The sequence below is a fragment of the Aotus nancymaae genome, unplaced genomic scaffold (assembly GCF_030222135.1).
Source record: "Aotus nancymaae isolate 86718 unplaced genomic scaffold, 86718_ANA_hifiasm-v0.15.2.pri h1tg000053l, whole genome shotgun sequence".
Taxonomy (NCBI): domain Eukaryota; kingdom Metazoa; phylum Chordata; class Mammalia; order Primates; family Aotidae; genus Aotus; species Aotus nancymaae.
The window spans coordinates 886,815-914,539 of record NW_026988467.1 but is presented as its reverse complement, the minus strand read 5'-3'; the positions used below and the strand labels follow the sequence as shown (position 1 = coordinate 914,539).

General features: G+C 63.0%; 1 protein-coding gene across 2 annotated transcripts in view; it reads right to left on the bottom strand.

Annotated features, from left to right (window-relative positions):
• The window catches only part of TP73 (tumor protein p73), a 48,987-nt gene extending 24,911 nt beyond the window's left edge, over window positions 1–24,076 (bottom strand). For both annotated transcript variants that reach the window (XM_012460990.2, XM_012460991.2), the window contains exons 1-2: window positions 24,012–24,076; window positions 23,212–23,332 (exon numbers count right to left, since the gene is read on the bottom strand). In XM_012460990.2, coding sequence (XP_012316413.2) covers window positions 23,212–23,332; window positions 24,012–24,076 — 186 coding nt within the window. The remainder of the gene's footprint in view (window positions 1–23,211; window positions 23,333–24,011) is intronic.
• Between the last annotated feature and the right edge of the window lie 3,649 nt (window positions 24,077–27,725).

The following is a 27,725-nucleotide window of genomic DNA, read 5'->3' as shown; positions in this document are numbered from 1 at the left end:
GGAGGCCCCAGTGAGGGAGGGGTGCTGGCCCGGCCTCGGTGTCTCAGATCCAGGGCAGGGCAGCCTCACTTGAAGGGAAGACCCTCCTTCCAAATCCGGGGGCGGATGCTGGAGGGTGACACGGAGCGCTGCACCGGCGTCTCCCTGCAGAAGCATAAACAGCTCTTTCCCTGTGACGCCCGAGGTGTAACTCAAACAAACCCCTTTACCCCTCTCCCCCCGCCTGCGGTGGGCACCGTGGTTGTCTCTATTTTGCAGTGAGGAAACTGAGGGGTGGGGCTGGGAAGACGATTGGCCCCAGGTGATCCAGTGGCCCCAGCAGACAGCACAGAGGTCATCAGCAGGCAGCAGGGCACAGGCCGAGAACCCCAGGTGGAGAACTGGGATTGCAGGGCAGGGAGGAGCAGATTCAGGTGTAGGGGGGGTCCCTCTGCCCTGTGCCTCTCTTCAGAGAAGTTGTGGTGTGCCGTGAGCGCACTCTCCCCTCCCACTGGCCTGCCCCCTCCAAGCCAAGAAACAAAGGTGCATCCCCGCACACGAGGGTGCAGGGGCCAGGCCAGCACTCCCAGCTCAGCCCCTCCCTGCACCTCGGCCTTCTCTATCAGAGGAGGCTGGGCTTACTGACCTAGAGGCCCTGGACTCTGCAAGTCTAAGGGCGCACATCCACTGAGGTCCCTGATGAGGACCCCAGGCCTCCAGCCCCTCCAGCATCTGAGGGAGGAGGACGCCAGGCAAGTCCAGAGATTTGGTCCTCTCTGAGTCCTCTACTGAGTCCTCCCCTGAGTGCTTTGCAACGTGGAGGCAGCTCAGCCTGGGATGCCGGAGGGGCAGCAGGCAGGGGACTCATGCTCATCAAAGCCATCGCCACTGTTCCCAGGGCCACCACAGGCCAGGCAGGCAGTTTCCCTGGGTGCTCCAGCCCAGGACAGCCGACAGCTCCCAGCAGGCCTGAGCTGCCAGGTCTGACCCGTGCCCTGACTCTACTGCAAGGGCCTTGGCACAACGAGGTCTCGCCAAAGCTGCCATCATCTGGAACCATTCAGCTGGCCATGAGCTGTCAACCTGGGGAGCCCACTCACCAATGGAATGGGGACCCCCGCAGCACAGGACCTGCCCGCCTCTCCAGTACCACTGCAGCCTCCTTCCTGCTTCTGTCACACTCCCCACCACCTTCCTAACTCCCTGCACCACAGGTCCTTCCCAGGAGCCTGGGGTCCACAGACCGGGAAACGGAGAGAGAAACAGGTGTCTCTACAATGGCCTCTTACTCCGCCATAAGACAGAAGGAAGCTCCCACACACTGCCGCGTGGACGGGCCTTGGAAACATGATGCCAACTTAAAAACATCATGGTGGGGACACCTGTAACTCCAGCGCTTTGGAGGCCAAGGCGGGAAGATCTCTTGAGCCCGGAATCTGAGGCTGCAGAAAGCCAAGATCATGCCACTGCCCTCCAGCCTGGGAGACAGGACAAGACTTTGTCTAAAAAAACAAAACCAGACAAAATAAAGCATCATATCCCAGGGAGGGGTGACCCTCACCTCTCCTGGCTCCTGGGCTATTGTGAGAGGCTCTGGGGAAGCAGCCACTGCCCCCCTCAGAGAAAGATGTGGAACGGCCACTCCCGCTCCTCCTGGTTGTCTGGGCACCGGGAAGCTGCCAGCAGGCTCCTTCCAGAAAGTATGGGCCCTGCCTCGGCCGCACATGTGGGAGGTTGGGGTGACACGGGGCAGTGCCAAGCCCTAGCCGTGCAGCACAGGCCCCGCCCCGGAGTCCCCGGCTCCCAGACTCCTCACCAAGGCCCAAGACGCCCCCGAGGTGCCCGAGACGCACTCCTGACCGCAGGCCCACGGCCCCGCCTGGGGGCCTCCACTGCTGCTCTGCTCATGACTCCTTCTCCCCAGCCCTGTGTGGGCTCAGAGGTCACTGGTCCGAGGGGTCAGCCCTGGCCACGCTGGCAGGAGCAGCCCCTGGGCCTCAGGTGTTCTCTCTTGTCACCCAGTCGGAGCATCTTAACAGCCATTCTCTGGCAGGCCAGGCTCACATGTACCCCAAAACCTCTGAGTCCTCTACTGGGCCGTGAGCCTCCGGAGGGCTCTGGATAAAGGGGCCACTGGCCACACCAGGGAGCGCGTGAAGTGTGGACAGAGCTGAGCCGAGTGTGTGAGCGCACCCCACTTCCAAGGGCTCGGGGCCACAAAAAGAACGGAAACTCCTCAGTCATCATTTCCTACTGATTACAGCTGGAACCGTCACAGCTGGGGTAATACGGGACGTAACCGAGGGACTCCCGCCATTTCGTCTACGCCTTTTTGAATGCGGCTACTAGAAAACGCAGAATGACACACGCGGTTCCCCCTCGGTCAGTGCTGTCATTATAGAGGCTGCTCGAGAGACTCGCTGAGCAAGTGAGCTGGCGGCCAGCGGACAGTCCCCCCAGCCCAGCTGCCCAGGAGTGAGTATGGGACGTGCCCTCCCACCACTGGGTGCCTGGTGCCAGCCTGCCCACCGTCCCCTCTCTGTGGTGCCCTCTCTCTTCCAGGCGACCAGCGGTGGCCTTTCTGGAAGGGGCTTCCCTGTTTGGGCCTGGGCTGGCTTCGGGGCAGCAGGACTTCCCCACCCCTGACTCATCTGAGCCTCCCGGGCAAGGACACCCCGGGGTCGGAGAACTGCCCGGCTGAGGCCTCTCAGGTCAGGACAGCAGGCAAGGGCAGGCCGCAGCATCCCCCAACTCCCGTCCCCGCTCCATCCCTGAGACCAGGACCGCAGTGGGGCAAAGAGCCTGAGCCTCGCTTGTGTGGGAGAGGCAGGAGGCCGACCCGCGACAACGTGGTTCATCTTTTAACTTGTCCACATTCTTGAATGATCTGAGGACGATGCCAAGGGATTAGTCATTGAGCCGAGAGCAGAGGAGCTGACGGAGCCCCAGCACAGCCCAGCGGGAGCGAGCCGGGCCGTTGCAGCAGGCGGCCCCGTGTGCAAATCCTGATTCCCGGAGAAGCGTTGGGACAGCAGGCCTGAAGCCCTCTCGGCGCCGTGCTCCTCAGCAGAGCCGAGGGCAGGGCCCCGATGTTGGCCTCTCACTTTGGTTCTCTCTGATCCTCAGGCTCAATGACACGGGGTGCAGGCCTCCGAAGTCCCCTCCACCCCAGGGGCACCCGGCCTGTCCTTGTTCCCAGGGGACGCCGTCCTCTGCTCCTGCTTCCCCGGGATCCCCCCCACCAACTGCACGCCGGCCCTGACTGTGGTTACTGTCACACCCCCCGTGGGTGGCAGAGGTTTTGCAGCTGCAGCTTTGAGCGTCTGGGAAGTGTGGGGGGCTTTCTGGGTCGCTGTCCTCCCACTGAGGCCTCCCCAGGCGTCCTCCAGAGGCCCCTCCACCTGGCTCAGAGGACTCTGGTCTTACTTTTCCTGTCTGGGGGCGCAGAGCTTTGCCTGGGGCCTGGCTCCTGCCTGGGGTCAAGCTGCTGAAGCGGGAAACCCTGGACGTAACCCAGGCCTGCACAGGAGCCCGGGGTCTCTCCAGACCAGAGGCCCCGGAAGCCGCAGGGAGGAACCTGGGCCAAACCAGGACTTTCTTGGTTTGTTTTGCTTTCAACAAGAGCTCCCAAGATAGTGGGCTAATTAGGACACGCCCGGCCCGCGGCGGCCACAAGTGCTTACATGTGTGTGCAGGGCTCCTGGGCCTGACCCAAGGAGTGCATGGGAGCCAGGGTGCCAGCGGGTGGCCTTCCCGCCAGCCTCCAGGCCGCGGATGCACCAGGCCCCACTGGGGCCCCAGGGCCTTGTTGGAGGGGGCCGGAGTGCTCTGCCAGGGCAAATCTTGCAGTCCCCCACTCGGGGCCTCGTCTCTCCTCCTGCAGAGGGCTGGGGGCCTCCCTGGGGGCACCTTTGCTGGAGATGAGCTCTGGGCTGGAGGCTGGGGGCCGGGGCGTGGGCAGCAGGCAGTGGTAAATGGGGCTGCTTTCTGGCCTTGGCCAGTCACAGTTATCAATACAGTTCCCAGACCTCACCGTTTGATGAACCCATGCCCCTGGGGTGGCAGCAGGCCGGTGACCTTGCTCCAAAATGAGGGGTCAGAGAGGGATAGGCCACCCAGGAGCTGGGCACCCCCCAGGAGGGTGTGGAGGGTCCCGCCTGCCCCTGGCCTGCTGAGAGCAGAGGAGCAGCGTGTGGAAGCGAGAGCTCAGCCCAGCCCCCAGTCCAAGCCCCCGGCGCCTACTGTCGGCCAAGCTGGGGATGATGACGTCTGCGGTCTGGGGGTTCCCACAAGGTGGGCAGGAAGTGGTGGCCAGGGCTGCCCATCACAGAACAGTAGGTTCTTCTGGGTGTACTGATGCTCTCACGCCACCACCCTGGGAACCAGCCTCTCTGCCTATCCAGGAGAGGGGCAGGGGAGGCCTCCCAGGGACCCAGGGGAGCCAGGCAGGGCTCTGAGGTCAGGAGTCCTTGAGCCAAGTCCCAGCTCCACCTCTGTGACTTGGTCCATGGCTCCACCTCCCTGGGCCTTTGTTTTCTCATCTGCAAAATGGGGATGAAATCCCAGCACTTTGGGAGGCTGAGGCAGGTGGATCACCTGAGGTCAGGAGTTCAAGACCAGCCTGACCAACACTGTATAACCCTGTCTCTACTAAAAATACAAAACAAAATTTAGCTGTGTGTGGTGGTGTGTGCCTGTAATCCCAGCTACTTGGGAGGCTGAGCCAGGAGAATCGCGTGAACGGTGCCGGGGAGGGGGCAGAGGTTGCGGTGAGCCAAGATTGCACCATTGCACTCCAGCCTGGTTGACAGAGCAAGACTGTCTCGGAGAAAAATAAATCAATCAACGTGCGCTTCATAGGATGGTTGTGGGGATCGGGAGGGTCCAGAGATATGGTACCCTGAGACTTTGACTCTCCCGGGAGGCCTCCTGGAACCAGAGTCCAGGAAGCTCCTTTGCACAAGGCGTGACGTCCACGCCTTGGCACAAAAATCCAGCCAGGAGGAACTGAGGCTGGGCAGGCTCAGCCGAGGACAAGGGACAGGAATCCAGATTCACTACTCAGAGGACAGTCGCTAAGCCCCGGGCACAGGGACAGATGGGGAAAAGCAGGTGCTTCCGGGGGCAGGTGCTCACAGGGGTCGGGGGCACTCAGAAACTCCTGGTTGGATGAAACAGACCCCGAAACCCACGTGGGCTGTCCCGCCCTGGCGGCCTTCAGAAGCCACTGGGGGACGTGGCCACGGTATGCTACAACCCACCACATCAGCCATAGCCCCAAGCCCAGGCAGTGCCCAGGGTCCAGACTGCCTTCCCCGAACGTGGAGGGTGGGGGCAGCCTCGGCCTCCCAAAGTGCTGAGATTACTTGAAAGACTCATTGCCCTCGCCAGGCAGGAGCTGGAGGGGAGCTGGGCCCCGGGCCCCATCGTCACCTCCCGTCCCATGGGGCCTGTCCTCTTTCAGATTAAGTTGGATTTTGTGGTTTTGCTAAAAGATTTCCATTTCACATGTTGACTGTTTAAAATGTGTAAACCAGCCGGGCGCGGTGGCTCACGCCTGTAATCCCAGCACTTTGGGAGGCCGAGGCGGGTGGATCACGAGGTCAAGAGATCGAGACCATCCTCGTCAACATGGTGAAACCCCATCTCTACTAAAAATACAAAAAATTAGCTGGGCGTGGTGGCGTGTGCCTGTAATCCCAGCTACTCAGGAGGCTGAGGCAGGAGAATTGCCTGAACCCAGGAGGCGGAGGTTGCGGTGAGCCGAGATCGCGCCATTGCACTCCAGCCTGGGTAACAAGAGTGAAATTCCGTCTCAAAAAATAAATAAATAAAATAAAATAAAATGTGTAAACCATCTCAAGTGATTCTTTTTGTTTTTGAGACGAAGTCTCACTCTGTCACCCAGGCTGGAGTGCGGTGGCACGATCTCCGCTCACTGCAACCTCTGCCTCCTGGGTTCAAGCAATTCTCCTGCCTCAGCCTCCTGAATAGCTGGGAATAACTGGGATTACAGGCATGAGCCACTGTGCCTGGCTAATTTTTGTGTTTTTAGTAGAGATAGGGTTTCACCATGTTGGCCAGGCTGGTCTTGAACCCCTGACCTCAGGTGATCTGCCCACCTCAGCCTCTCAAAGTGCTGGGGTTACAGGCATGGGCCACTTGAGTGATTTTTTAGATGCAGTTGGGAAATACATGATTTTTTCAAGCTTGTGTCTCTGTTCCCTGCTGGTTCGCTCCTCTTGCTTCCCGGTATCCACACAGCACCTTTTATCAGGGCCCAAGACAGGAAGACAGAACGCAAAGCGACGGCACGGGTGGTCACGGCTGTGCCTCAGGTGACAGAGGACAGATGAGCTGCTGTCCAGAAGGGAACGTATTTTTTAGTGGAAATGATAACAGAAACCTGCCAGCAAAATTCACAGTGACTCCGGCCACGTCTCCGAAGACCATGGTTTCGGCTGACTCATCCCGCGGAGATGTGCGAAGGCACTTCCAGCCTGGTCCCTGCCCTGGGCCCAGCAGGGGTGGCGAGGAGCGCGGGGCACAGTCCCTCATTCCGAAACCTTTGTCTCTGCCACGAGTGCACAGAGGCATGAAAGATGGAGCTCCTGCCCCTTAGACGGCGATCACGGTTTCCTGAGCGAGCCCCGTCTCCTGCCTCGCTCCAGCGCTGCTGATCCACACCCCAAGCTTTTGTTGCTGCTGTTCCCCTCCTGGAACCCCACCCATCTCTGCACCTGTGCAGCATCTCCAGGCTCACCTCCTCCCAGAAGCCTCCCAGGCTCTCTCCAGCTGTTCCTGAGGTCCAGGGCTTCCTCTCCCGCCTCTCAGTGAGCCTCATAACAGAGCTGGGCCACGTGGGCTGAGATCCCGCCCCGTCACCCAGCCCCAGCGGGCCCCCGGGTCTTCACTTGAGCTCTCTGCCTTGGTCACCTCGTGGTGAGGCAGGGCACTCTGCCTGTGGCTGAGGGCTTCTGTGAGGCCTCGGGAGACTAGACTGTGTGAAGAAGTGGGAGCAGTGCCTGTCACATGGGGCGCTGGTGCTGCCACAGGCTCGCTTTCCACTGTCCCGGGTGGGCACAGGCCCTGCGCGGATCGGGCGAGTTTCCGAGGAGGCGTCCTCCGTGCAGAGGCAGGTATGGTCCCACCAGATGGGAAGGAATGAAAGGAGCCGGTTGTTTCTGTTCTATTGGAGCTGGGGATGCATGGTTTTGCCTCTGGCTGTGAATTGCTCACTCCTGCAGGAACAGCCTGGCCACGTGCTGTCAACCCTGCTGGGCATGCCCAGGGTCTCCTGCCCTTCACCCTCTCTAAAGGCGAGCCCCTTCTCGCCAGCTGCCTTTGGGGCCCAGCAAGCAGCAGGCAGCCCCCTGGTCCCCGCCCAGGCTCCCCTCCTTTGTCACCTCCCCTGGCCCACAGGGATCCTGCCAGGGGCCACCAGTGCCTGGAGGAGGCCTCTCTGCAGGGTCACGGCCAGAGCTTCTCTCCTGTTCCCAAGACTCCTGGCGATGGGGAGGGAGGACACGGGCCCAAATGCTATGCCAAGCAAAAGCCACCACCACCTACGTCCACCTGTGACCTACTAGAAGGTAGGAGACCACAGCCAGGGCGCTCCACGCCTGCCCTCTCCCTCTCACTCCCTCCTCCCTGCAGACCTGGCCAAGCCCAGCTCCACCCGGTATCCGTGCGCTGGGCCCACTCCCCGTCTGCAGCACCCACTCTGTCTAGCACCTCATGGGGCCTTGTAGACACGTCTCCCTCCACACCTCAGGTGACTCCAGATGACCCCAGGGTAGCCTGGTACCCCCCGGGCCTCCACGGACCCCGAATTTGAGCTGCCCACTGTGGCCTGGTACAAGGGCCTCACCCCACCCTCTCCTCAACCCTGCACCTGCTCACTGCCCTGGAGTCTGCTCATAGCACCTCCGCCTCCTCCCCAGACCCTTCTCCACGCCCCTCAGCTTCGGTGCCCCCCCGCCTCCCCCATTCTGCTCAGAGTCCACCGCCTCAAAGAGGCCTCCTCCAGAGGCCTGACCCACCAGCCCCTCTCAACCAGGTCACTGGGAGCTGAGGCCAGGGGCCAGCTCCCAAGGATGGGACCACTTCCCGGGGCCCTGGGCTTGGTGGGGATCAGGAGACTTGGGCCCAAGCCCACGGTCTGGCTGTGCAGTTCCCCTTCTCTGTGGAAACGGAGCTTCCTGTGATCCTAATCAGAGTTAGGATCTGAGTCAGAGAGGGAGGCACGTGGAGAAGTGCGGTGAGGACAGTAGCTGAAGCCCAGGCGCCCCGCTGGCCCCTCGCCACCTCCGCCTCCGCCTCGGCTCCTGTCACCTCTCCAGCTATGGCCCCAGCCTGGGCAACCCCACTCCCCACACCCCTCCCGGCATTTATCTCCCACTCCCGGTTCATTCTGCCCCTCAACTAGTATGGGAGCTCCAGACAGTGCAGAGACATGGGTGCCACAGCGCACGCAGGGCGGCCCCAGCAGATGCTTCCAGAAGGCAACGTGTTTGCCGGCTGGACTCTGGCATCAGGGGTCTGCCTGGAGTCTCCTGAGGGGTCAGTTGGCCTCCCCCGGTCCCCTGGCCTTCTCCCTCCAGCCTGGGCGGGGCTCTGAGCTGTGGCCGCAGCCCCTGCAGAACAAGGAGGTCAGGGTCCCTGCTCCCTGGAGAATACTGAGACGAGACTGTTGTGGGTTTTTGAAGAGTTTGCAACTCCTCAAACTCCCTGATCTCTCACGGGCATGTCTGAACTTGAGCCCCAACCTCACCCAGGGGTGAGGGACTGACAAGCAGTCGGGCTCCGGCGGAGGGAGCCCATCCCACCGGGGCGAGACCTCCGGCCCACCGGTACTTCCCAAGCATCTCTCGGAGCCCGTGATTAAACGGATGGAAATGCCAACAAGATTCGACATGCGTCTGGGGGAGCCCCCTCTCCCGCCAGTGTGCACACAGCACCCTCTGCTCTCACCCGGGCTGAGGCAAGGCCTTGCCCAATCCCGTCAGGGCCATGTGGAACTTTCCACACCTCGCACCGGAGAAACGTGCCCCCAGAAGCCCCGCGCAGCTGCCCAGGCGTGTGTCTGCAGGACCGTGAGGCCTGCATCTGCCTGCAGCGGCTGAGCCCGTCTGCAGTACCCACTCTGCGTCTAGCTACACATGGGGGCCTTATAGATGTGTCTCCCTCCACACCCCCAGGGAACTCATCATCAGATGACTCCAGGGTAGCCTGGTGCCCCCTGGGCCTCCACGGACCCGCATTTGAGCCACCACCATGGCCTGGTGCAAGGGCCTCGCCTCACCCTCTCCTCAACCCTCACTGCCTTCCACCTGCTTACCACCCTAGAGTCCACTCATGGCGCCTCTGCCTCCTCCCCAGACCCTTCTCCATGCTCCTCAGCTTCTGCCCCCCGCCTCCCCGATCCCCGTCAGAGCCCGCCTTCCCTGAGAGGCCTCCTCCAGAGGTCTGAGCCACCAGCCCCGCTCAGCCAGGTTGAGGCGACGGGCAGCCTAAACCCTGAGTGTCTGTGGGGGCCCCAGTGGGGTGTCCAGGCTGAATCCCCATGAGGCCCTGTGCTGCTGCCCATGAGAGGGAGGCGGCCCATGGGACACACAGACGTTATTTAACCACTTGGAAACTGTCTGGTCCAGGCCCTCCTACCCAGAGTGCCGAGAGCCTGGGAGGATGAGGGGGGGAGGCAGAGCTCACTCAGGCGTCTCTCTCCTCCCCCAACCCCTGTCAGCACCCAGAGTCCAACCCAGGTGTCAGCCCTGACATCTGCAGATGTGACTCAGGCCCCGCCCGCACCAGCCCCCTGCTGCGCTGGAGACACTGCTGACAGGTGCTCCCCGGGGCCTCATGGACCCCTCCCCGCACATGCCAGGTGGGGACTGAGCATGAGCCATGGGGCGCGCCACCTCCGATGACCCTCAGTGACAAGGGGCCATTGGAGCAGGAGCTCAAAGGTGGAGAAGGTAGCCCAGGACAGCTGTAGGGAGCCATCGAGGCAGAGGGCAGAGGCCCCAGAGCCAGAGAGACAGCAGCGTGCCTGCTTAGGAATGGCCCAGCCCGCTCTGCTCGTCCCCTCCCGGTTAGTGGGCTCAGGAGCGACAGAAGCTCCCGCTCAGTGCACTGGCCCCAGTCAGCTCCCGCAAAGGCAGGTCTCCACACCCATTTCCTAGGCTTGACATCCTGGCACCCTCCCAGGTGCAGGGAGTCGGCAGCCAGCACACAGCCCCGGCCATCCCAACAAACAACAGTAAACAAACTGGCCAGCGAGCGTGCAGGGGATGGAAAGCGGTCTCGGAATCACAGAGCCGGGCACAGGGGCCAGGGCTGGCGTCCAGGTGTGGACGGGCTTGGGAAAAAGTGAGGGTGGCCCTACAGGAAGGAAAGATCTGCCCTAGTGCTGGGCAGGCCTGGGCGTGCTTTCATACTGGGAACCAGCAGGGCAGAAAGCCTGCACTCAGAGGAAGGGCCTAGGGCCTGTGCAGAGAGAGACGGAGCGGTGGAGACGGCGGAGACAGCGGGAGAGGCGGTCAGAGCTGAGCAGAGACACCCGGGGCTGCCGAGGGTTCCCTCTGGCTCCGGCATGGAGAACACAGGCGGGCGTCAGCAAAGGCAGCAACTGTGAGATGCCTCCGAGCCTCGGGTGCGAGGCGGGCGCGCAGGGGCCCTGGGCACATTTGCAGGCAGGACTCCCCGGACCTCAGGGGTATTGAGAGTGCCTACAGGACTCTGGCCTGAGCAAAGCGGGAGTGGATTTCTGGCTAGCTGAGATGCCGCATCATTCCCCATCAGGGGAAGACAAGGAGCTATGTTTGGGTCTAGGAAGTTGGGGTCCCACGAGGCTGGTAATGGGGGTGGGGCAATGGGATGCAGGATGACGGGGACAGGAATAGCAGCCGGCCGAGAGTGGCCGGGGCCGGAGGCGGGTGTGTACCAGGAACACCGGGCGGGAGAGTGGGGTGGCTCCTCTGACCCCTGGATCTCCAGCTGGGACAGCTGGCCCCTCCCCTGGCCCCAAGAGACCCCAGCCCTACCGCTCCTCCGGGTCTTTCATGGCGCAAGGCCTGGGGAGGATGCGGGGGCTGCCCAGGCTGCACTCAGCTCTCCCCTGAGTCATTGCCAGTTGGGCTCTGCCCTCTCCAAACCTTGGGAACTCAGCAGCCTCGGGCACGCTGAGCCACAGTCTCTTTTCTGTTCTCCAGCTGGCCCCTCGTGCCCGGTCTCTCCTGGCTCCCAGGCCGCCCCTCCGAATCTCTGCCTCTGCTCGGCATCTTGGATGTCACGTGCCCAGTGCCCGGCTCCAGCTGCTGTCTCTCCTGCCTCCGTGCAGACCCCCAGAGCCCTGACTGTAAGCACCCATGCCCAGGACTCCCTAGAGTGGGTCGTCTCCACAGCCTGCCTGCCCACGCCAGCAACTGAGTGTCCACGTGGCCGCTCCTGCCAGTGCGGCTCCAACTCCTTACGCACCTCCCGTGCGGACCCTGCCACATTTCCTGCCCTGGGGAGCTGCAGAGCCTCCTGCAAGGCTGCAAATGGAACCTCAGCATCTTCCTGGAATCCTCCCTGCTCCTCCTCTGAAGGCCACCTTCAAACTCCACCCTACGCCTGACCACCAGCCCACCACATCCTCTGATGCACACGGGTGTGAGCCACCAGGTGGTCACACTCCTCAGGCCCCAGGATCACTGCACACCCCTCCCTCACCGGGCTTCGGGAACTGCACGCTCGTCATCCTCCCCTCTGCATGGGGCTCTTCCTCAGCTGTGTAATGGCTGCCAGGCATCTCCAATACAGCCATGGCCACGGCCATGGCCACAGCTAACCACAGCCACGGCTATGGCCACAGCTGACCACGGTATTTTCACCCCTGCCCTGCTGCAGTTCTCATCTCAGAGAAGAAAACATGGGGTCCCCCAGCCCTCCCCTCACATCCAGCCCATCAGCAAATGCTGCCCAGAATCCCACGGCATCGAACCACCTGGCCGGCGGGGCTGCCCCCTCCCCTGGATGGCCCCAGTCTGCAGACGGCTCCTGGCCTCGGGCCTGCCCCCCTGTGGCCTACTCTCAGCACTGCAGCCAGGGGTCCTTCCAGAACATCTGCCAGCTGAGTCCCTCGGCTCCACAGCCCCATGTACTCAGTAGGCACCTGGTAACTGCCGTTTGCCGCACTGGTTGGCTTCTCCCTGCTCAGGGGCCCTGCCCTGGAGACCTGTCCCGCCCAGAGGCTCACTTTCGGCAGGAACAGAGCAGGCACCAGCTCCACAGGGCGCACGGGGGGTCCAAAACCCCGGAAATGTCTGTGCTGCTCCTTGGCACAGCGGTGGCCACGTTCCCACAAGGCATTGGATGCCCACCACGCGGAGGGACAGGCGGGAACAGGCCAGGCGCTGCGGCGAGGCAGGCTCGAGTTCCTCCACACAGAGGGTGCAGGAGAGCTAGGGGCGTCTCCCATCACCCTGCTAACCTCCTGAGACCCTGAAGCTGAGGAACAGCAGCCCCAGTAGGAGGTGGGGGGCAGGGGGCCGTGAACTGGAAATCTGGGAAGTCAGGGCGACTCCCGGGTGTTGGGGGACCGCGCCTGGCTCCGCAGTCTCCAGTGCTCAGCTTCTGGAAGGGCCCCACTGCAGAAGCTCCCTCCTTGCTGCAGGCAGGAGATGTGGGCAATGTCTCTGTATCCACCTCGGGGCTGGGCATTGATCGACCCCAGTCTGTGGGACCACAGACCCAGAACATGGCCTCGTTTGGCCAAAGCCACTTTGGGGTTATCCAGTCCTGCATGCAGAAGGACCGTGTGGGAGCCGAGTGAAGAGCATGGCTGGGATTTCGGGAGGAGGAGGCTGAGGCTGCGGCTCTCCAGGCCAGGCCTCCCAGCGCCCCTGTCTACAGCTAGCGGCCAGCAGTTCCCACTGGGCCCCACAGTGAGACCCCGGCCGAGCGGCTATGGTGAACACCGTCCTGGTCATAGAGGAGACTGGGGCTCAGAGAGAGGGTCGCTGCCCAAAGACTCAGCTGGCAGGTGCCAGAGAGGCAGACCCTGAGCCCACCCTGGAATCCTGTGCCAGGCTGGGTGCAATCGGCGGGCCCAGCTGGGGGCTCAAACAGTGTCCCGCAACCCAGACGCCTCTTCCCAGGGCCAGGCTGGCCCAGCGGGCTCCGGAGCGGCCTCTCTACGTCTATGGGAATAACCAGGGTGGACGGGCTGGACAAAGCCACCAACCTCAGCACCCTCTATTCGCTCACGTTGGGTTTCAAACCCTTTGGGCTGAATACCATTTTCTCTCTCAAAACACGTTCATGCAGTAAGACAAGGTCATGAATTCTCTCTCTGGCACAGAAATGGGGAAACTGAGTCACCGCCTAGCCCATTAGGATGGCCCAGCCTAGCCCGCCTCCCCCTGAGAGAGAAGAGGTGTGGGAGACACGGCTGGCTTTGGGCACCGCCTCCACCTGCCCCGACACTCAGCTTAACGCACAAAAGTGCCCAGTTGACACTTGCTGATGGAACGAATGAATGAACAAATGAACGAACGAACCACAGTAATCCTTGGTCTAAAAAGAAACAGCGCTGGCACAGCTGGCCATTGCTGACGCCCAGGGTAGCGGGCAGCAGCAGCCGGGTGGACACAGTGAGCGGCGCCTGTGGGCAGTGAGAGTCCGAAGGCCAGGGCAGTAGGGCTCCACCCCCCGCCACTCCCGGGAGAGGCGTCCTCGCGGCCGCGTACTCAACCTTGGTGTAGTCTGCTGCCTGCCCCACAAGGGTGAGTCACACGACGACATCTGCTCATTCAAGGGAAAAGGTTTTACCAGAGTCCCTCATGTCCCCGGCTTTTTGGCTGGCCAGGCAGTGACACTGGCCTCTCCACCGGGCGCTTTCGGCTCCACCTTGGGTTCCAGGCAGTCCAGCAGCCAGGGGACAGCCCCTCCCAGCTCACGTGCCACCTCCATCGAAAGTCTGGGGGTAGGAGGTTGCCCCCCCACCAGGAGCCACAGGCCTGCTGTGCGTTTCTAATAGCAACGTGTTGGTGGACACGTGTATCAATGAACGAGTGGGTGACAGCCAGACGGGAGAGAGGGACACCCCATGCCTGAGGTAGCCATTTGCTGCTCTGGGTCGCAGTCCCAGCTCTGGGTTTCAGATAAAAAGATCACGCGGGCGTGTGGAGAGGCCGTGGTGCCGCTAGACTTGCATGCATGGAGCCAGCATCGGGGCAGGCTGTGGGGCTGGGTGTCCCCCACCCTCCCCCACCCTCTGGGCCACACACACACACACACACACACACACACACACACACACACGGCCTCTCTTCTAAAAGCCTTGCTTGGGGACACATAGCCACAGGCACAAACATACAGGTACCCATCACAGCACACACACGCAGACACACATGAGCACCTACCCACCCAAATTACACAATCACACCTGTGCATAGCAATCTGCACACACATACACACATGTATACACACAACACACACGCAAACCCGTACACACACACACCCACCCATACCAGCCTGTACACACACCCACAGCAGCACACATAAACATCTGCACATTTCCCCACCTGCATACTGCATGCACACCCACACTTAGACACACACACACCCGCCCACCACACGCACACCAATGTACACACCGGTGTGCAGACTCACACACATCGCTGTCACACACACCCCAGTCACACTGCCTGGAGCCCACGGCCAGATCTCTGTGCCAGCAGAGCTTGGAGACACCCAGACTCTTCCTCCCTGCCTGCTGTGCCCTGTCCATGGCTGAGCGTCCCGTGTGGCACAGGTGCCCGAGGCCCCAGCTGGAGCAGCTGTGCCCAGCCTTCCACCTTCGCAATTAGCAGCTGGTGCCTGCCTGGCCCTGGGGATCTGGCAAGTCTGGAAGTGAGGCCAGGTCTCCAGGGCTCAGGCTGCGGGGGCCAACCGCAAGCTGCAGGCCTTGCCCTCCCCTCTGCCAGGCCAGCTGCCTACTGCATGAGGGGGGCTGCAAGAGGCCTCGAGCCCAGTTTGCTGCCGGTCCTGGCCCCGGAGCTCAGATCCACACCGGGAAGAGCCCGTGGGGCCGCCAAAAATCCCATCTGCCACTGCTGTCAAATGAGCAAATTCCCAGGTGAGGGCACAGGCAGCTTCGAACCCAAGCCCGGGGCACAGATGACTTCCAGGGGTTCACTGGGCTCCTGGCGGCTGGGGCAGGGAAGGACAGCTCGGAAACCCTGAGCCTGGACTGAGCCACCAGCCCCAAAGCTAAGGAGCATCAGAGACCCCCGAGTGCAAGGCAGAAGCGCCGGCAGCCCCATCGGCCCGGACCCAGCCTCCTCTCTGGCTTCAGGTCCCCACCCAGCAGGTGGGCACAGGCTGTGGGGGCCCAAATCTCCCTGCTCCATGCCCGGAACCTGCCTCCAGCCCCTCAATGCCTCCCTTCCTACCTCGCTCACCCTACCTGGCAGCAGACACTTGACCAGGGAGACAGGCAGAAGGATGCCCCTCTGAACCCTCCACCGAGGCAAAACCCCCTGCAAAGTCCCTGGAGAGATCCTGTGAAGGGCGCGTCACACCTACCGTGGCCAGGTGCCTCGCAGGGTCACTGACGTACAGCATGGTAGGCGCCGGGTGGTCTGCACACGGCGGGGAGCTGGTGTCCCGCAGGACGAGGCATGGGTCTGGGCGGCCCGAGGGGAAGGGTCAGGGTCGTGGCCGCCTGGCAGCGTGGACCGAGGGGGAGAGGCCAGGCAGCTAGGGAGGCGGGAGCCGAGGGTGCTCGGGCACATGCGGGCGGTTTGCTGGCATTCTCGCTTTTCCCATCTCCCCGAGTTCTGTCAACTGGCTGCATCCAACAACAGAACCCGAGGCCCACCCCTTTATTCCTCATGAGTATTCATCCAAGCCCAGGGCAGGCCTCAGCTTGCCCGGTGATGTGACGGACCGCACCAAGGAGGCTGCGCGGGGAGGGCGGGGAGCCGGTCAGTGCCGGCTCCCTAATTAAACGCACCAGGGCTCCTCCGGAGATGCTGCCTGTCTGGGGAAGGCTCTGGGGGCCCCGGGGCCTCGTCCCACAAGGCGGCCTCCGTTCCCAAGCACGAGGGCTGAGCCCCGGCCCTGGAGATCGTGGTAGGCAAGGCTGGGCCACCCCAAGGGGGAGAGATGCCGTCGCCTCCCTTGGCGACCCTGGAGGGTCGTGTCTTCCCCTTGTGCAGGGAGCTCAGTGGTCCGCTGGGACCACCCCAAGGGCTGCCTGGAGAGGAGGGGCTCATGCGAGGCTGCGACCCCGGACCCCTGAGGAGACAGGAGCGGGAGTGAGCAGCGCTTGTGGGGCCAGCTTCCCGCCGCCTGCCCAAAGCAGGGGTAAGTCCAAGAGTCCAGGGCCGTGTGTCTGGAGCCCACCCTGGCACTGGCCAAGTCTCTGGGAAACAGGGACAAGCCCCTGCTGCCACAGAAGAGCCCGGCGGTGGGGCCCACTGCAGTGGTGGACAGCCTTGGCACAGCCAGTCAGGGCTCTGCAGTGGTGGATGGCCTTGGCACCGCCAGTCAGGGCTCTGCAGTGGTGGACGGCCTTGGCACCGCCAGTCAGGGCTCTGCAGTGGTGGACAGCCTTGGCACAGCCAGTCAGGGCTCTGCAGTGGTGGATGGCCTTGGCACCGCCAGTCAGGGCTCTGCAGTGGTGGACGGCCTTGGCACCGCCAGTCAGGGCTCTGCAGTGGTGGACAGCCTTGGCACCGCCAGTCAGGGCTCTGCAGTGGTGCCTGCACCTGCCTACTGGGGCCTTTGAGGTGACCGCCACTCCCCGTGGGCTGTCTGAATTTTCATTCTGTTTCAGCCGTCTTTGGTACAAAGTTGCCCCTGGCAGAGGGGCCTGAGTCCCGCTGGAAGCAGGCAAGGCATCCATGCCCAGACAAACCTGGGGACCAGGGCCTGGGGACCCGCCCTCCCAGACCCGGACTTGCCGTTCCAGTCCCCGGGGCACCGTGGTTCTCACACCACGAGGGCTGAGAAATCCACACGGAGTCCCTTTCCTTCCACCTTTTCCTGCCAAATCCCAAACCATCTGCCTCTTTTCTCTTGTCTCCATCTCCCCAGCTTCCTTCTGCCTTGCCGTGCCCCCCGAAAGCTGGCAGGGGCCTCCATCACCCCCCCAACCCCACTCCAGGGACAGCAGGCAGAGCTGGGTGAGGGCAGGGGAGGCTTGGACTGCAGCCCCCTGAGGAGCCCCGAGGACCCACCCTGCCCCACCAGCAGGCCGGGCTGAGGACGAAAGGACGGCTCTGGGTGCTGTGCCCCAAGGGACTCGAGCCTGGACTGGGGAGGCAGCAGGTGAAGCCTGGACAGCCATCTCTTCCTATAGCCGAGGATCTCAGCCCCCAGCAGGCAGAGCGGCGGCACTCAGGAGGAGACGGTTAAGAAAAAGAAGTTCTGTTTGCTAGACCAGGTTCAGGACCCTGCAGCGGGTCCCCAGACTGGAGGTTCTGGAGTAAGCAGCAGTCTCCTTGACGGGGACAGGGGGACCCAGGGTGAGCCCCAGGGACACTCCCGCTGGGATGGGAGATGCCCTGGGGGCGGGGGTGCCTTCTGCTTCTGAGCCTGGGACCTCTCTTGGGTTGGGGGCGGGCTCCCCAGGGATGGAGGGACACTCAGAGCCAGGCGGAGGCGGGACCTGGGTTCCACTCCCCACCCCCGACGGCGCATTCCCCAACCTCTGCCTGCTGCATCCTCCCCTGCCAAAGGGAATGATGGATTGAAAAAGACTCAGTCAAGTCCCCGTGCACAGGGCCAGCCTGTTGGTTTTATAAATAGCCAAAAGGATCTCGCCAAGGGGAAGGCTGTGAGGAGGGATGACAGCCAGGCTGCCTTCGGCACGAGCTCCACCCGTGCCCAGGGCACCGTGCCCGAGAACCCTCGTCCCTCCACCCCCTTGTCTGGGCCAGGCTGCAGGGATCACAGGGCAGCTGAGCTGCACGTTTCCAACTCAAAAGCATCAAAAACCACTGGCCTCTGCCCCAGAGCAGCACCCAGCTTTATGCAAATGTCCCCAAGGCCTGGTTTTGCAGAGGACAGGGTCGGGGACCTGGGGCCACACCCCCTTGGCTTTTCCCTCCCAGCTGGGTCTTCTGCACCTGCCATTCTGCTTCTGACTCCCTGGGGATTCCACCCCACTGACTGTTTCTGAGGGACCCTGGGCCGCAGGACAGGCGGGGATCGCTGCCGCCACAGCCCACGTCACTCTACAGGCACCGCGTCCGCAGGAGCGGTATTTACCAGAATGGAAAGGGGATTTCGTGTCCTGGTGCCTGCAGTGTCAGTTCAAGGCCAACCCCATAACACAGGGTCGCAGCTGACGTCATCCCACCCCAAGGAAGAGGCCGCAGAAGCTGCAAGGCGCTCAGACCCGGGTGCCGGGTGGGGTTCAGGTCTGTGCAGCCCCAGAGGGCCTCGTCACGGAAGCCCATGGAAGGAAAGGCTGGGGGGGCTCTCTAGGAGGGGGTAATGAGTGGGCTGGGGTCTCAGAGCTGACTGTGGCAAGCTGAGCCCCCTCCCTGCTCCCATGCCCCACCCTGCCCTTCCTCCAGCTGCAGAGCCTCCTTGGAAGGGAGGGGCACCCTTCTGCCTCTGCCCGCCTGCCCCTTCCTGGGGAAAACACACACACACACACACACACACACACACACACACACACACGGGACCCGTGCCCTTCCTTCTCCTGGGACTGGGGAGAATGCCCCTCCCCGAAATCAGCAAGGTCTATCCTGAGCGACCTCAGGGGTCTTAAGCCCCAAGCGTCTGAAGGTTCTGACTGGGGGTGTCTGTGCTGCTGCTGGGTCCCTGGGCTCCCGGGGAAGATCAGCCCGCCTTCTGTCCCGCCAGCCAGCCCTAGTCCCTGCTCCGTAGCCCACCTGCCCACAACAGCTGTCGCCAGAGAAAGGCGCCAGGAGAGGCGGGAAGGGACTCGGGGGAGGGGCCGGGCCTGGAGGAGGCTCTATGGGGGTGGGGGGGTGGTGCGGAGGGAGGGAGGAGGCACCTGCCTCTCTCCCCTTTGCTCCCCTCCCTGCTCCCCTCCCGTGTCCCCCCTCCTTGTGGAGCATTCTGAGAGCCAGAGGGGGCCCCAGGTCTCACTGCCCTGCCCTGGCTTTGTCTGAGGGAACGCTGGGGCTCAGAGGGGCAGGGATTCACCCCCAGCCGAGGCCCGGCACTGCAGACTCCTCAGGTGGGTCCCAGCAAGCATTAGGACCCCCGCCCCCACAGCCATGCTCCACTGCCTCCTCGCACCCTGAGAGCCTCCCAGGGAGGTTTATCCTCTGCAGCTCCTCCCGAGCGGTCTGGGGGTGGCCAGGGAGACCCCACCCAGGTGGCACCCAGAGCCGCATCAAGCCTTCTTCACTCAGGACACCAGCTGGGGCCCCGAGAGGGCAGGGGCTGGACCCGTTTTAGCTGTGGCTCCTCGGCCCACCCTCCCCCGCCCACAGGGAGGCCGGGGCCACAGGCTTCCACCTGCTCTCCTCTTGTAGGACAGGGACCTATTTTAGAATGAGGTCCCTGTGAGCCACATAGGGTCTTCAGGGACAGCCAGAGCCCCAGGCAAGGAGCGACTCAGGCAGGACCCGTGCCGGGTCGGTGGTCCTGTCCTAGCCCCCGCTGGCTGTGCTGTTCTGGTCTCTGAAGGAGCAGCTCTCTTAAATACAGGGCCTCCTCCCTGCCCTCACCCTCACACGTAGCGTTTGTCACACGCTCCCGATGGGACCGGTGCCACCAGACAGCCTCAAGTTGGTGGGTGACTCGGATGTGCTCAGTAGCCCAATTTTATGGACAGGAATTGGAGGCCCAGAGGCTACATAATTCTTTCAGTGCTGCCCAGCTAGCAGGGAAGGGGTGCGTCCTGAACCCAGCAACTCAGGCCTCGGAGCCCCAGCCACAGCCACCTCTACCTGCTGGACTTTCTGGGCCATCGAAGCCAGATGGCCACAGTGACCACAGGGTCGCTTCCTGCTGTGGCCACACAGAGTTCATGGTCTCGCCGATAAGTCTGTGGCCTGGGACTCCTCCAGGCCCACTGAGGGTTCCACTGCTCCTGTCTACGCCCCGCCTCCCTGAACCACGTCCCCGAGATGCAGAAGGCACGCCCCACAGCAGAGGGCCGGCGTCCTGAGCTCAAGCACTGTGCCTGCCTGAGCTGAGGCCCTATTGCTGGACGAGCCCCAGACCCACCCTTGAGAATGGGAGCGGCCAGATGCCACCAGCACCCAGGGACAGGTGGCCAGAGGGAGCTGCCAGGGGCAGGTGGGGGCAGGGGCGTGTGCAGCCTCTTCCACGAGCAGGACTCTGCCTGAGCCACCAACTCAGGTCTGTCGGGAGCCCTGGAAACATCCGGCACCAGACCGCCTGTCTGACCTGTGGCCCGGCCTGTGTGGTGATTCTTGTCCAAGCTCACCAGCCTCATGGTGGGGCTAGAACTGGGCCCCTGAGCTGCAGGTGGCAGTTTCCCAGGGGTCACTCACAGCCCCCCATGCCCGCATCCCCACTGAGCCGGGTCCAGGTCCCCAGCCCCAGAGGTACAGCATCTTCCCTGAGCTCCCGGGCTGGACTTTAAAATAATGCCCCCCGGTTCAGCCCCAGTCCCGCTCTGGGACCCCTGGGCTCAGTGGGCCAGGGGCCATTCTCAAGGCAGAGAAGCCCTGGGCCCCATGCCAGGCTGCCCAAGCCGGCCAGTCGGTGCTTCTCTGAGTGCCTGCACCTGGCGCTCCCACGGGGGTAAGAGGTAGGGGACCGCATGCCCTTGGCCCAGCAGCGCTATCATGAGGGGGCTGGGCGCTGGGATCAGAACGAGGCTTGGTGCTCCCCACGCAGGCCCATGCCAGCCTTCCTTCCGGGAAATCCCCACCTCCCTGAACCGAGCTGTGCACCCAGGAATTTCTTACATGGCTTTGGGAGGACGTTGACCCCCAACAGGCATTTTCCCCTCAGCCCTAAGCGCCCCTCCTGAGTACATCTGTACAGCCTGACAGAAGGTGACCGAAAGCAAATAATTCAACACCGTGCCGCTGCCTGACAGATTCGGCCACCTTGCTGTTGGCGGAGGTGTGAGGCCCACCGTCACCCTGTGGCCGGGGAGTGGCATGTTCCAGCAGGCGGGGGCTCAGACCAGACCCCGATGCGAGGCTCGGGGAACCCTCTGGGGCTGGGGGAGGAAGTGCGCCCACCCACAGGAATGCAGAACTGCTCCTTCTGCCCCCTGAGCCCAGGTCCTCTTCCAGATGCTGGGTCTGTGTGATCTCAGGGGCCCTCTGTCCTCTGCAGGGGAAGTGGGCGCTGAGCACCTTGGGGTCAGGAGGTGGCTTCTGCATCTCAGGAGACAGACAGTCTCACAGGTCTTCCTCCCTCCCTCCCTGGGGTCCAGCGGCCAGTTCCTGCCCCTCTCCAAAGTGGAGGACATGGATGTCCAGAGTGGGACCTGGAGGGGGCGGGGTCAGGACCCTTGTCCCCCGGGAGCAGCCGGCAGAATTGCTCGAAAGGGAGAGAGGGGAGAGGGCATATCTCACTTTCTCACAATACCCAGCCCCGTCCGCAGCCCACCCTTTCCCAGCACCTGCCTCAGTTTCCTCACCCATAACATGACACTAGAACACGTGCGGAATGCTGGCGAGTGTTTCACTGGGACCTGAGCAGGGGCGGGTGGGCAGGGGCGGGCGGTCCAACCCTCAGATCCAGGCTGAGGGGCTCCTCAGAGGAATGGGTGCTGCTGCCTTCCAGACACCCCCCTGCCCTGGGGCTGCAGCTGCCCAAGGATGTGCCTTCTTTGGCCCCATATGGGTCTGCGACAGCCCAGCATCTGCGATGGACCCTCTGCCTCCCCAACCCCACTTCACTCGGCTCGTCTGACTGGAGCCTCACGGCCCCAACTCCCTTGGCTGGGCCGCCCACCCCCGTGCCTCGGACAGGCGTGCACTCCAGTTCCTGGAATGGGGACCGGAGGGAGGAGGAGGGCCAGGCTGGGTGCCCTCGCGTCTCCCGGAGGCCCAGCACTGCCCCCTCCCTTGCAGGCCCTGCCCCCGCCGCACCCCCCAGCACCCCTCACACCGTGCGCTGTGTTTCGGGTGCCTGTCCCCACAGTTTGGGCTGTTTCTCCTGCAGTGCGCGTAGCAAGTTCCCCACCTGGGAATCCCTGGGCCTGGGGCAGCCAGCCTGTGGGCGGGGCCAAGCACAGGGAAGGCAGGCTGTGCCGGGCCTCCCGGGTCGGGTTGGGCAGGGTCCTTGCCCTCTCCTCTCAGGTGCTGCCCATCTGCCACCCACCTCCTGGCACAGTCGGGGCCTGGCTATGGGCGGTGGGAGAGACAGGCAGGAACGAGGCCCCCACCAGCTCCCACAGCCTGGACTTTTCCCTAAAAGGAGCAGCCCACATGGCAGGGCCTGAGACTCCCAGGAATGGCGGAGCCTGCCACGATGGGGTGTCACGGCCTCACTGGCCCTGCCTGCGCCCCTCCAGTCCTCTTCTCCTGGAAACAGCACCTCCATCTTCCTTCGGGGGTCCCTGTGGGGGGCCTGCCCCACTCCATTCCATTGTCACCCTATTCAGTGCATGCTGGGCCCAGGCCACTCAGAGGCACAGGGGTGGCTCAGAGATGAGCCCATGACCACATTCAGATCAACGAGAGGCAGGGCTGCTGGGCTGCGGGAAAAGAGGGGTGCCCTCTCCACAGGGATAGGGCATACAGGCAGATCCTGGTACTTTTCACCACGAGAGGAGAGGCTGACCAAAAACAAAGCCGCAGTGGACAGCAGGCCACGAGACGGAGCGAGGCAGCCATGAAGCACCTGGACCCAGCCATGCCGAAGCCCTTTCTATACCTGGACCCAGCCATGCCCGAAGCCCTTCCTACACCTGGACCCAGCCATGCCTGAAGCCCTTTCTACACCTGGACCCAGTCATGCCTGAAGCCCTTTCTATACCTGGACCCAGCCATGCCTGAAGCCCTTTCTACACCTGGGCTCAGCCATGCCTGAAGCCCTTTCTATACCTGGATCCAGCCATGCCTGAATCCATTTGTATCTCTGAATTGACAGTTACATGAGCCGATACATTTTCTCCTTTGCAATTTCAAGTGTGCTGGGAAACCCACAGGGGAAGCTATACAACCAAGAGGCTATCTCCTGCTTCTGCCAGGCTCCCGAGACAGGACAGGCCACACTGACGGCCCCCACTCCGGTCCTCTGCAGAGGGCAGTCCCCACTCACCATGACGGATGTGGTCATGCCCTCCAGGTGGAAGATGTCCATGCTGGAATCCGTGCCACCCACCACCTCATTATTCTCCCGACTTGACTGGGGAAGGTCGAAGTAGGTGCTGTCTGGTTCCCTGGAGAGGAAAACAGAAGCTGTCAGCCCCCAGTCCTGGCATCACCCCCACACCTCCCAGGTGCAGTGCTCAAGGCTAGCCCGAGACTCCTGGTGAGGCCTATGTCTTCTGCCCCTCCCAGGCCCTCTCATCCCCTCTCCGTCCTCCACCTGCCCCTCCAGGGCTGCTGTGCCTGCCGGAGACGCAGAACCAGTCACGGGCTCCGTTTTCCTGGGCCTCTGCTGGCCATGGCCCCTCTTCAGAGACGGCCAGGGAAAAGAGTCTGAATTTTGGTTCTGCCTCCCCAGGGAAGGCCTAGGGCAGCAGTCCCTTTCCTACCCTCTGACCCAGCCCTGTCCCCAAGCTGATGAGCGTGGCCAAGGCTAGCCCAAGACCAGTGTGGGGCCAGCTCTCCTGCTCTGGTCCAGTTAGGCCAGTAAGGGTGGCTGAGGCTAGCCCAGAATCTCATCGAGGGTGGTCAAGGTTAGCCCAGAGTCCCAGTGAGGGTGGCTGAGGCCAGCCCAGAATCTCAGGGAAGGTCGCCAAAGTTAGCCCAGAGTCCCAGTGAGGGTGGACGAGCCTGGCCCACAGTCCTCCCGGGGCCACCCCTCCTGCTCTGGCCCAGTTATCCCAATGAGGGTGGCTGAGCCCAGAGTGCCTCCCGGGGAGCCCCCAGCTCTGGCCAGCCGAGTGCACTCACAGAGAGCTCCAGAGGTGCTCGAACGTGGTGCCCCCATCGGGGGAGGTGGTGGTGGACTGGGCCATCTTCCCCTCGCCGGCCTCCGAGGGCAGCTCGCTCTGCAGGGAGGAAAGAATGACACCTGAGCGCCCTGGGAATCTGTGCTCTGTCCTGTGACAGCCTCGGGGGAGGCAGGCAAAATCCCAGCTCCCTTCACAGCAGCACCAGTCCTGGGAGCTGAACGGTGCACACAGCCCAGATGCCCATCAGCAGATGCCTAGGGCGTCCCTCGAGCACTGGCAGGTGCTCCCTCACCCTCCCTGTGCCCTCTCACCCTCCTTGTGCCCCCTCACCCTCCCTGTGCCCCCTCACCCTCCCTGTGCCCCTCTCACCCTCCCTGTGCCCCCTCACCCTCCCTGTGCCCCCTCACCCTCCCTGTGCCCCTCTCACCCTCCCTGTGCCCCTCTCACCCTCCCTGTGCCCCCTCACCCTCCCTGTGCCCCCTCACCCTCCCTGTGCCCTCTCCACTCTCATTTTGTCCACCCTGTGCCCCATGGCTGGAAACTGAGGGCCAGGTGGGCAGCTCTGCCTTGGAGGTGGCTGGCCTGGATCAGACCCATCCTCGGGGGCTTCTCAGAACTGCTGCCTTGGAAGAGGGGATGATAGCAGCACTCACTCCTGGGGCTGCCGTGGGGGCCTTGGGGAGAGCAGTCTTTGAGATGCCTGGGCCAGGATGAGCGCGTGAGGCCTGTGGTTGCTGTCACGACCCACTGTGTCTAGGTTTGGCCCAGGGGATGCAGCCAGGTTGGGGGTCTCCCTCATGCCTGCAGGTGGCTTAGGACCTGATCATCTCATCTTGAGAACAGCGTGTGTGAGGGATGCCCTGGAGGCTGCGGCGGAGCCCTGGGCTACAGCCTCACTGTGCTGACTGCTGTGGGGCACAGACATCCTCCCACCTTCTGAGCTCCTCCCTGCACCCCAGCCCCACAAGGAAGCCTGGCAAGACTGGGAAACTGAGGCTGCCCTGTCCTGGAGCTGGCACTGCCTGGGTGGTCCCACTCTGAGAAGGAGGTACCTGGGGACTGCGGAGCCCTGACCCCAGAGTCCGTCCGCTGGTCTTTGTCTCCGCCGTTGCTCCCCTGAGAGCCCCTGTGCCCAGCTCCCAGTGGCCCTCGACACCCATGAGGAGGTGGCAGTGTCCAGGTGGGGGACAGCTGGGGTCCCTGGTTCTATGCTGAGGGGGAGGGGACAGGGAAACCGGAGACCGCCCTGCCCATAGCCCCCAGCCCTGACTGAGGTGACCTCTCCCCTGGGCCAGCCTCCCAGGTCCTTGGCAAGGTGCCATGGGACTGGCTTGGCCACCGCCCTGCAGTGCCCAGGCAGGCAGGCCCGGACCTGCCCACAGCCGGCGGGGTGTAGGGCACGGCCTGCAACCTGTGGCTTTTGTCCTTCCCCAGGCAGGTGGCAGCTGATGGAGGCCTGTGGCACGCTCCCGGGCCACCACATGCCGGGTGCTGGAGAAGTGGCACAGGCCAGGCTGGGGTGTGGCCAGTGAGCCTGAATGGCCTGGGACAAGCAGCTTAGAGAGCACTGACCACAAGCCAACCCTCCCCGGAGGGCGTGGCCACCACTCTACGGCTTTTCAGGAGCCGCAGGCCCAGAGGCGTTCAGTGACTGGCCTGAGGTCACACAGCTGTTAAGTGCCGGTGAGGAATGTCCCGGGGGCCCTCCCCGCACCACCCCACCCCACTTTACTGTCAGGCAGCCAGGCATGAACTTGCAGGCCTCAGACCCTGGGCTGGGCTGCCTGAAACCCCAGGGGAGCTGAGGATGTGCCAGAGGAGTGCAGCACCCCATTAATTTACAGCGGGCCCAGCTGAGGCTGGCACGGGGCCTCGAGGGTGGGCAGAACCCGCCCTTGCCTGTGCCCCACGGCCCAAGAGGTGGCCTCCTGGTGCAGGTGTGCGGGCCGAGGCTGGATGGGCATAAGTGAGGGGCCCGGGGCACGTTTCCTGAAAGGCAGGACTGGAGGGGCTGGACTGGGAGGGAAGAAGTTCCCTCCGATCCGAGAGGACAAGCCTTGGAAGGTTTTGCCGCCAGAGGCCACTGGTTTGAATCCCCTTCGTTTTGCAGCTGGGCCACCGAGTCCAGAGGTGAAAATGACTTGGCTGCAGCCACACAGCAGGTGGATGGCAAAATCCCAGCTCCCTTCACAGCAGCACCAGTCCTGGGAGCCGAACGGTGCACACAGCCCAGATGCCCATCAGCAGAGGGCTGGGCACATGAGACATGGTTCCCGCAAACAAGGAAACATTACGAACAGGAAGGAAGCTGTGATGTGCTACAGTATGGGTGAACCTTGAAACGCCACGCTCAGGACACATGACCTCATCTGCCAGCCTGTGAGCTGTCCCCCCGACAAAGGCTAAGGTGGGACAGAGACAGAGAGGGACAGAGACGGACAGAGACAGAGAAACCGGGACAAAGAGAGACAGAGACAAAGAAAGACAGAGACATAGAGACAGGAAGAGAGACAGAGAGAGACGGGGAGAGAGAGTGTGAGAGCCATCAGCATCCCGCTGCACCCCCACCAGAGGTCCAGGGCTTCCGTGAACAGGTGTGGACGGGGCATGCCTCCAAGGGCTCATGGGAACTGGTCAGTGAAACATTATTTGTGACCTCGTGCCTGGGACATGGACATTGGCTGTATTTTCAAGCTGGCATCATTTTAACTCCCGCTGGGTTCTGAGCCACGCCCTCTTCCCACTAACCCTGAATGAAGAGCACCAACGCTTCCTGTCTGTGCACCCCTGCCTGCCGGAGCCCCAGCTTCCACACCCCCGACCGGCATCCACTGTGCACTGCAGGACACCAGCCTGGCCTCTCACCCCTGCCTGGGCACAGAACAGGGGCCAGTGAGCGTGGCCAGGGGGTCCCAAGCCCTCCAGGCCCATAGCACAGGCCTCTGCTGCCACCACCGGGAGCGCGTGGGGTGGGGAAGGGGCATCGTCCGTGCCGGGAGTTGGGTCCCCAAACGTTCCCCAGGCCTGCCTGCCTGGGACTTGAGCAGCGGGCCTCCAGGTGCAGGCATGTGTCCAGAAGCCCTGGGCAGACGCATCTTCCAGGCCGCTCCTCCTCACTGGGGGCTGGGGGGCCCAGGATCTGCACCTTTACCAAGCCCCCAGGGGAGTCATGAAGAGTCTGGAACAGGCCCCCGAGGAGGACACTGTCATGAAGGCCGGCCTCGCCACTGCCTGACACCCTGCTGCAGCCACCAGCCTCCCTGGAGCCGTCGGGTTCCACCCCGGCAAAACCAGGACCTGGAAACCCGCCCCGACTTAAAGCACATGGAGGAACTGGAACCGGAAGCCACGGAATGCCTGATTTCCAACTTCCGGGCAAAACTCCAACGCTGGTGGCATCGGCCCAGGGCCCCACAGGAACACTGGTAACACCCACAGAGCCCAGGCAGGAGGCCCAGGACCATGTGGCCGCCCTCTGTCCCGAGTGGGTGGGCTGGGGACAGGCCCTTCAGCCAGGGTTGCCAGGCCGGGGTCAGGGGCAGGGCTCGGGGAGGAGGGTGCGGCTGAGAGCCCGTCCCGCCACAGATGGCCTGCCTGCTGCCCCGCTCCCCCGGTCCCTGGAGCTGAGCATGGGGATGAAAGAGAGACATAGCTCCCACTGTACAGCAGTGTGCACCGTGTGAAATACGAGGGCAGCTGGGGGGGCCTGAGC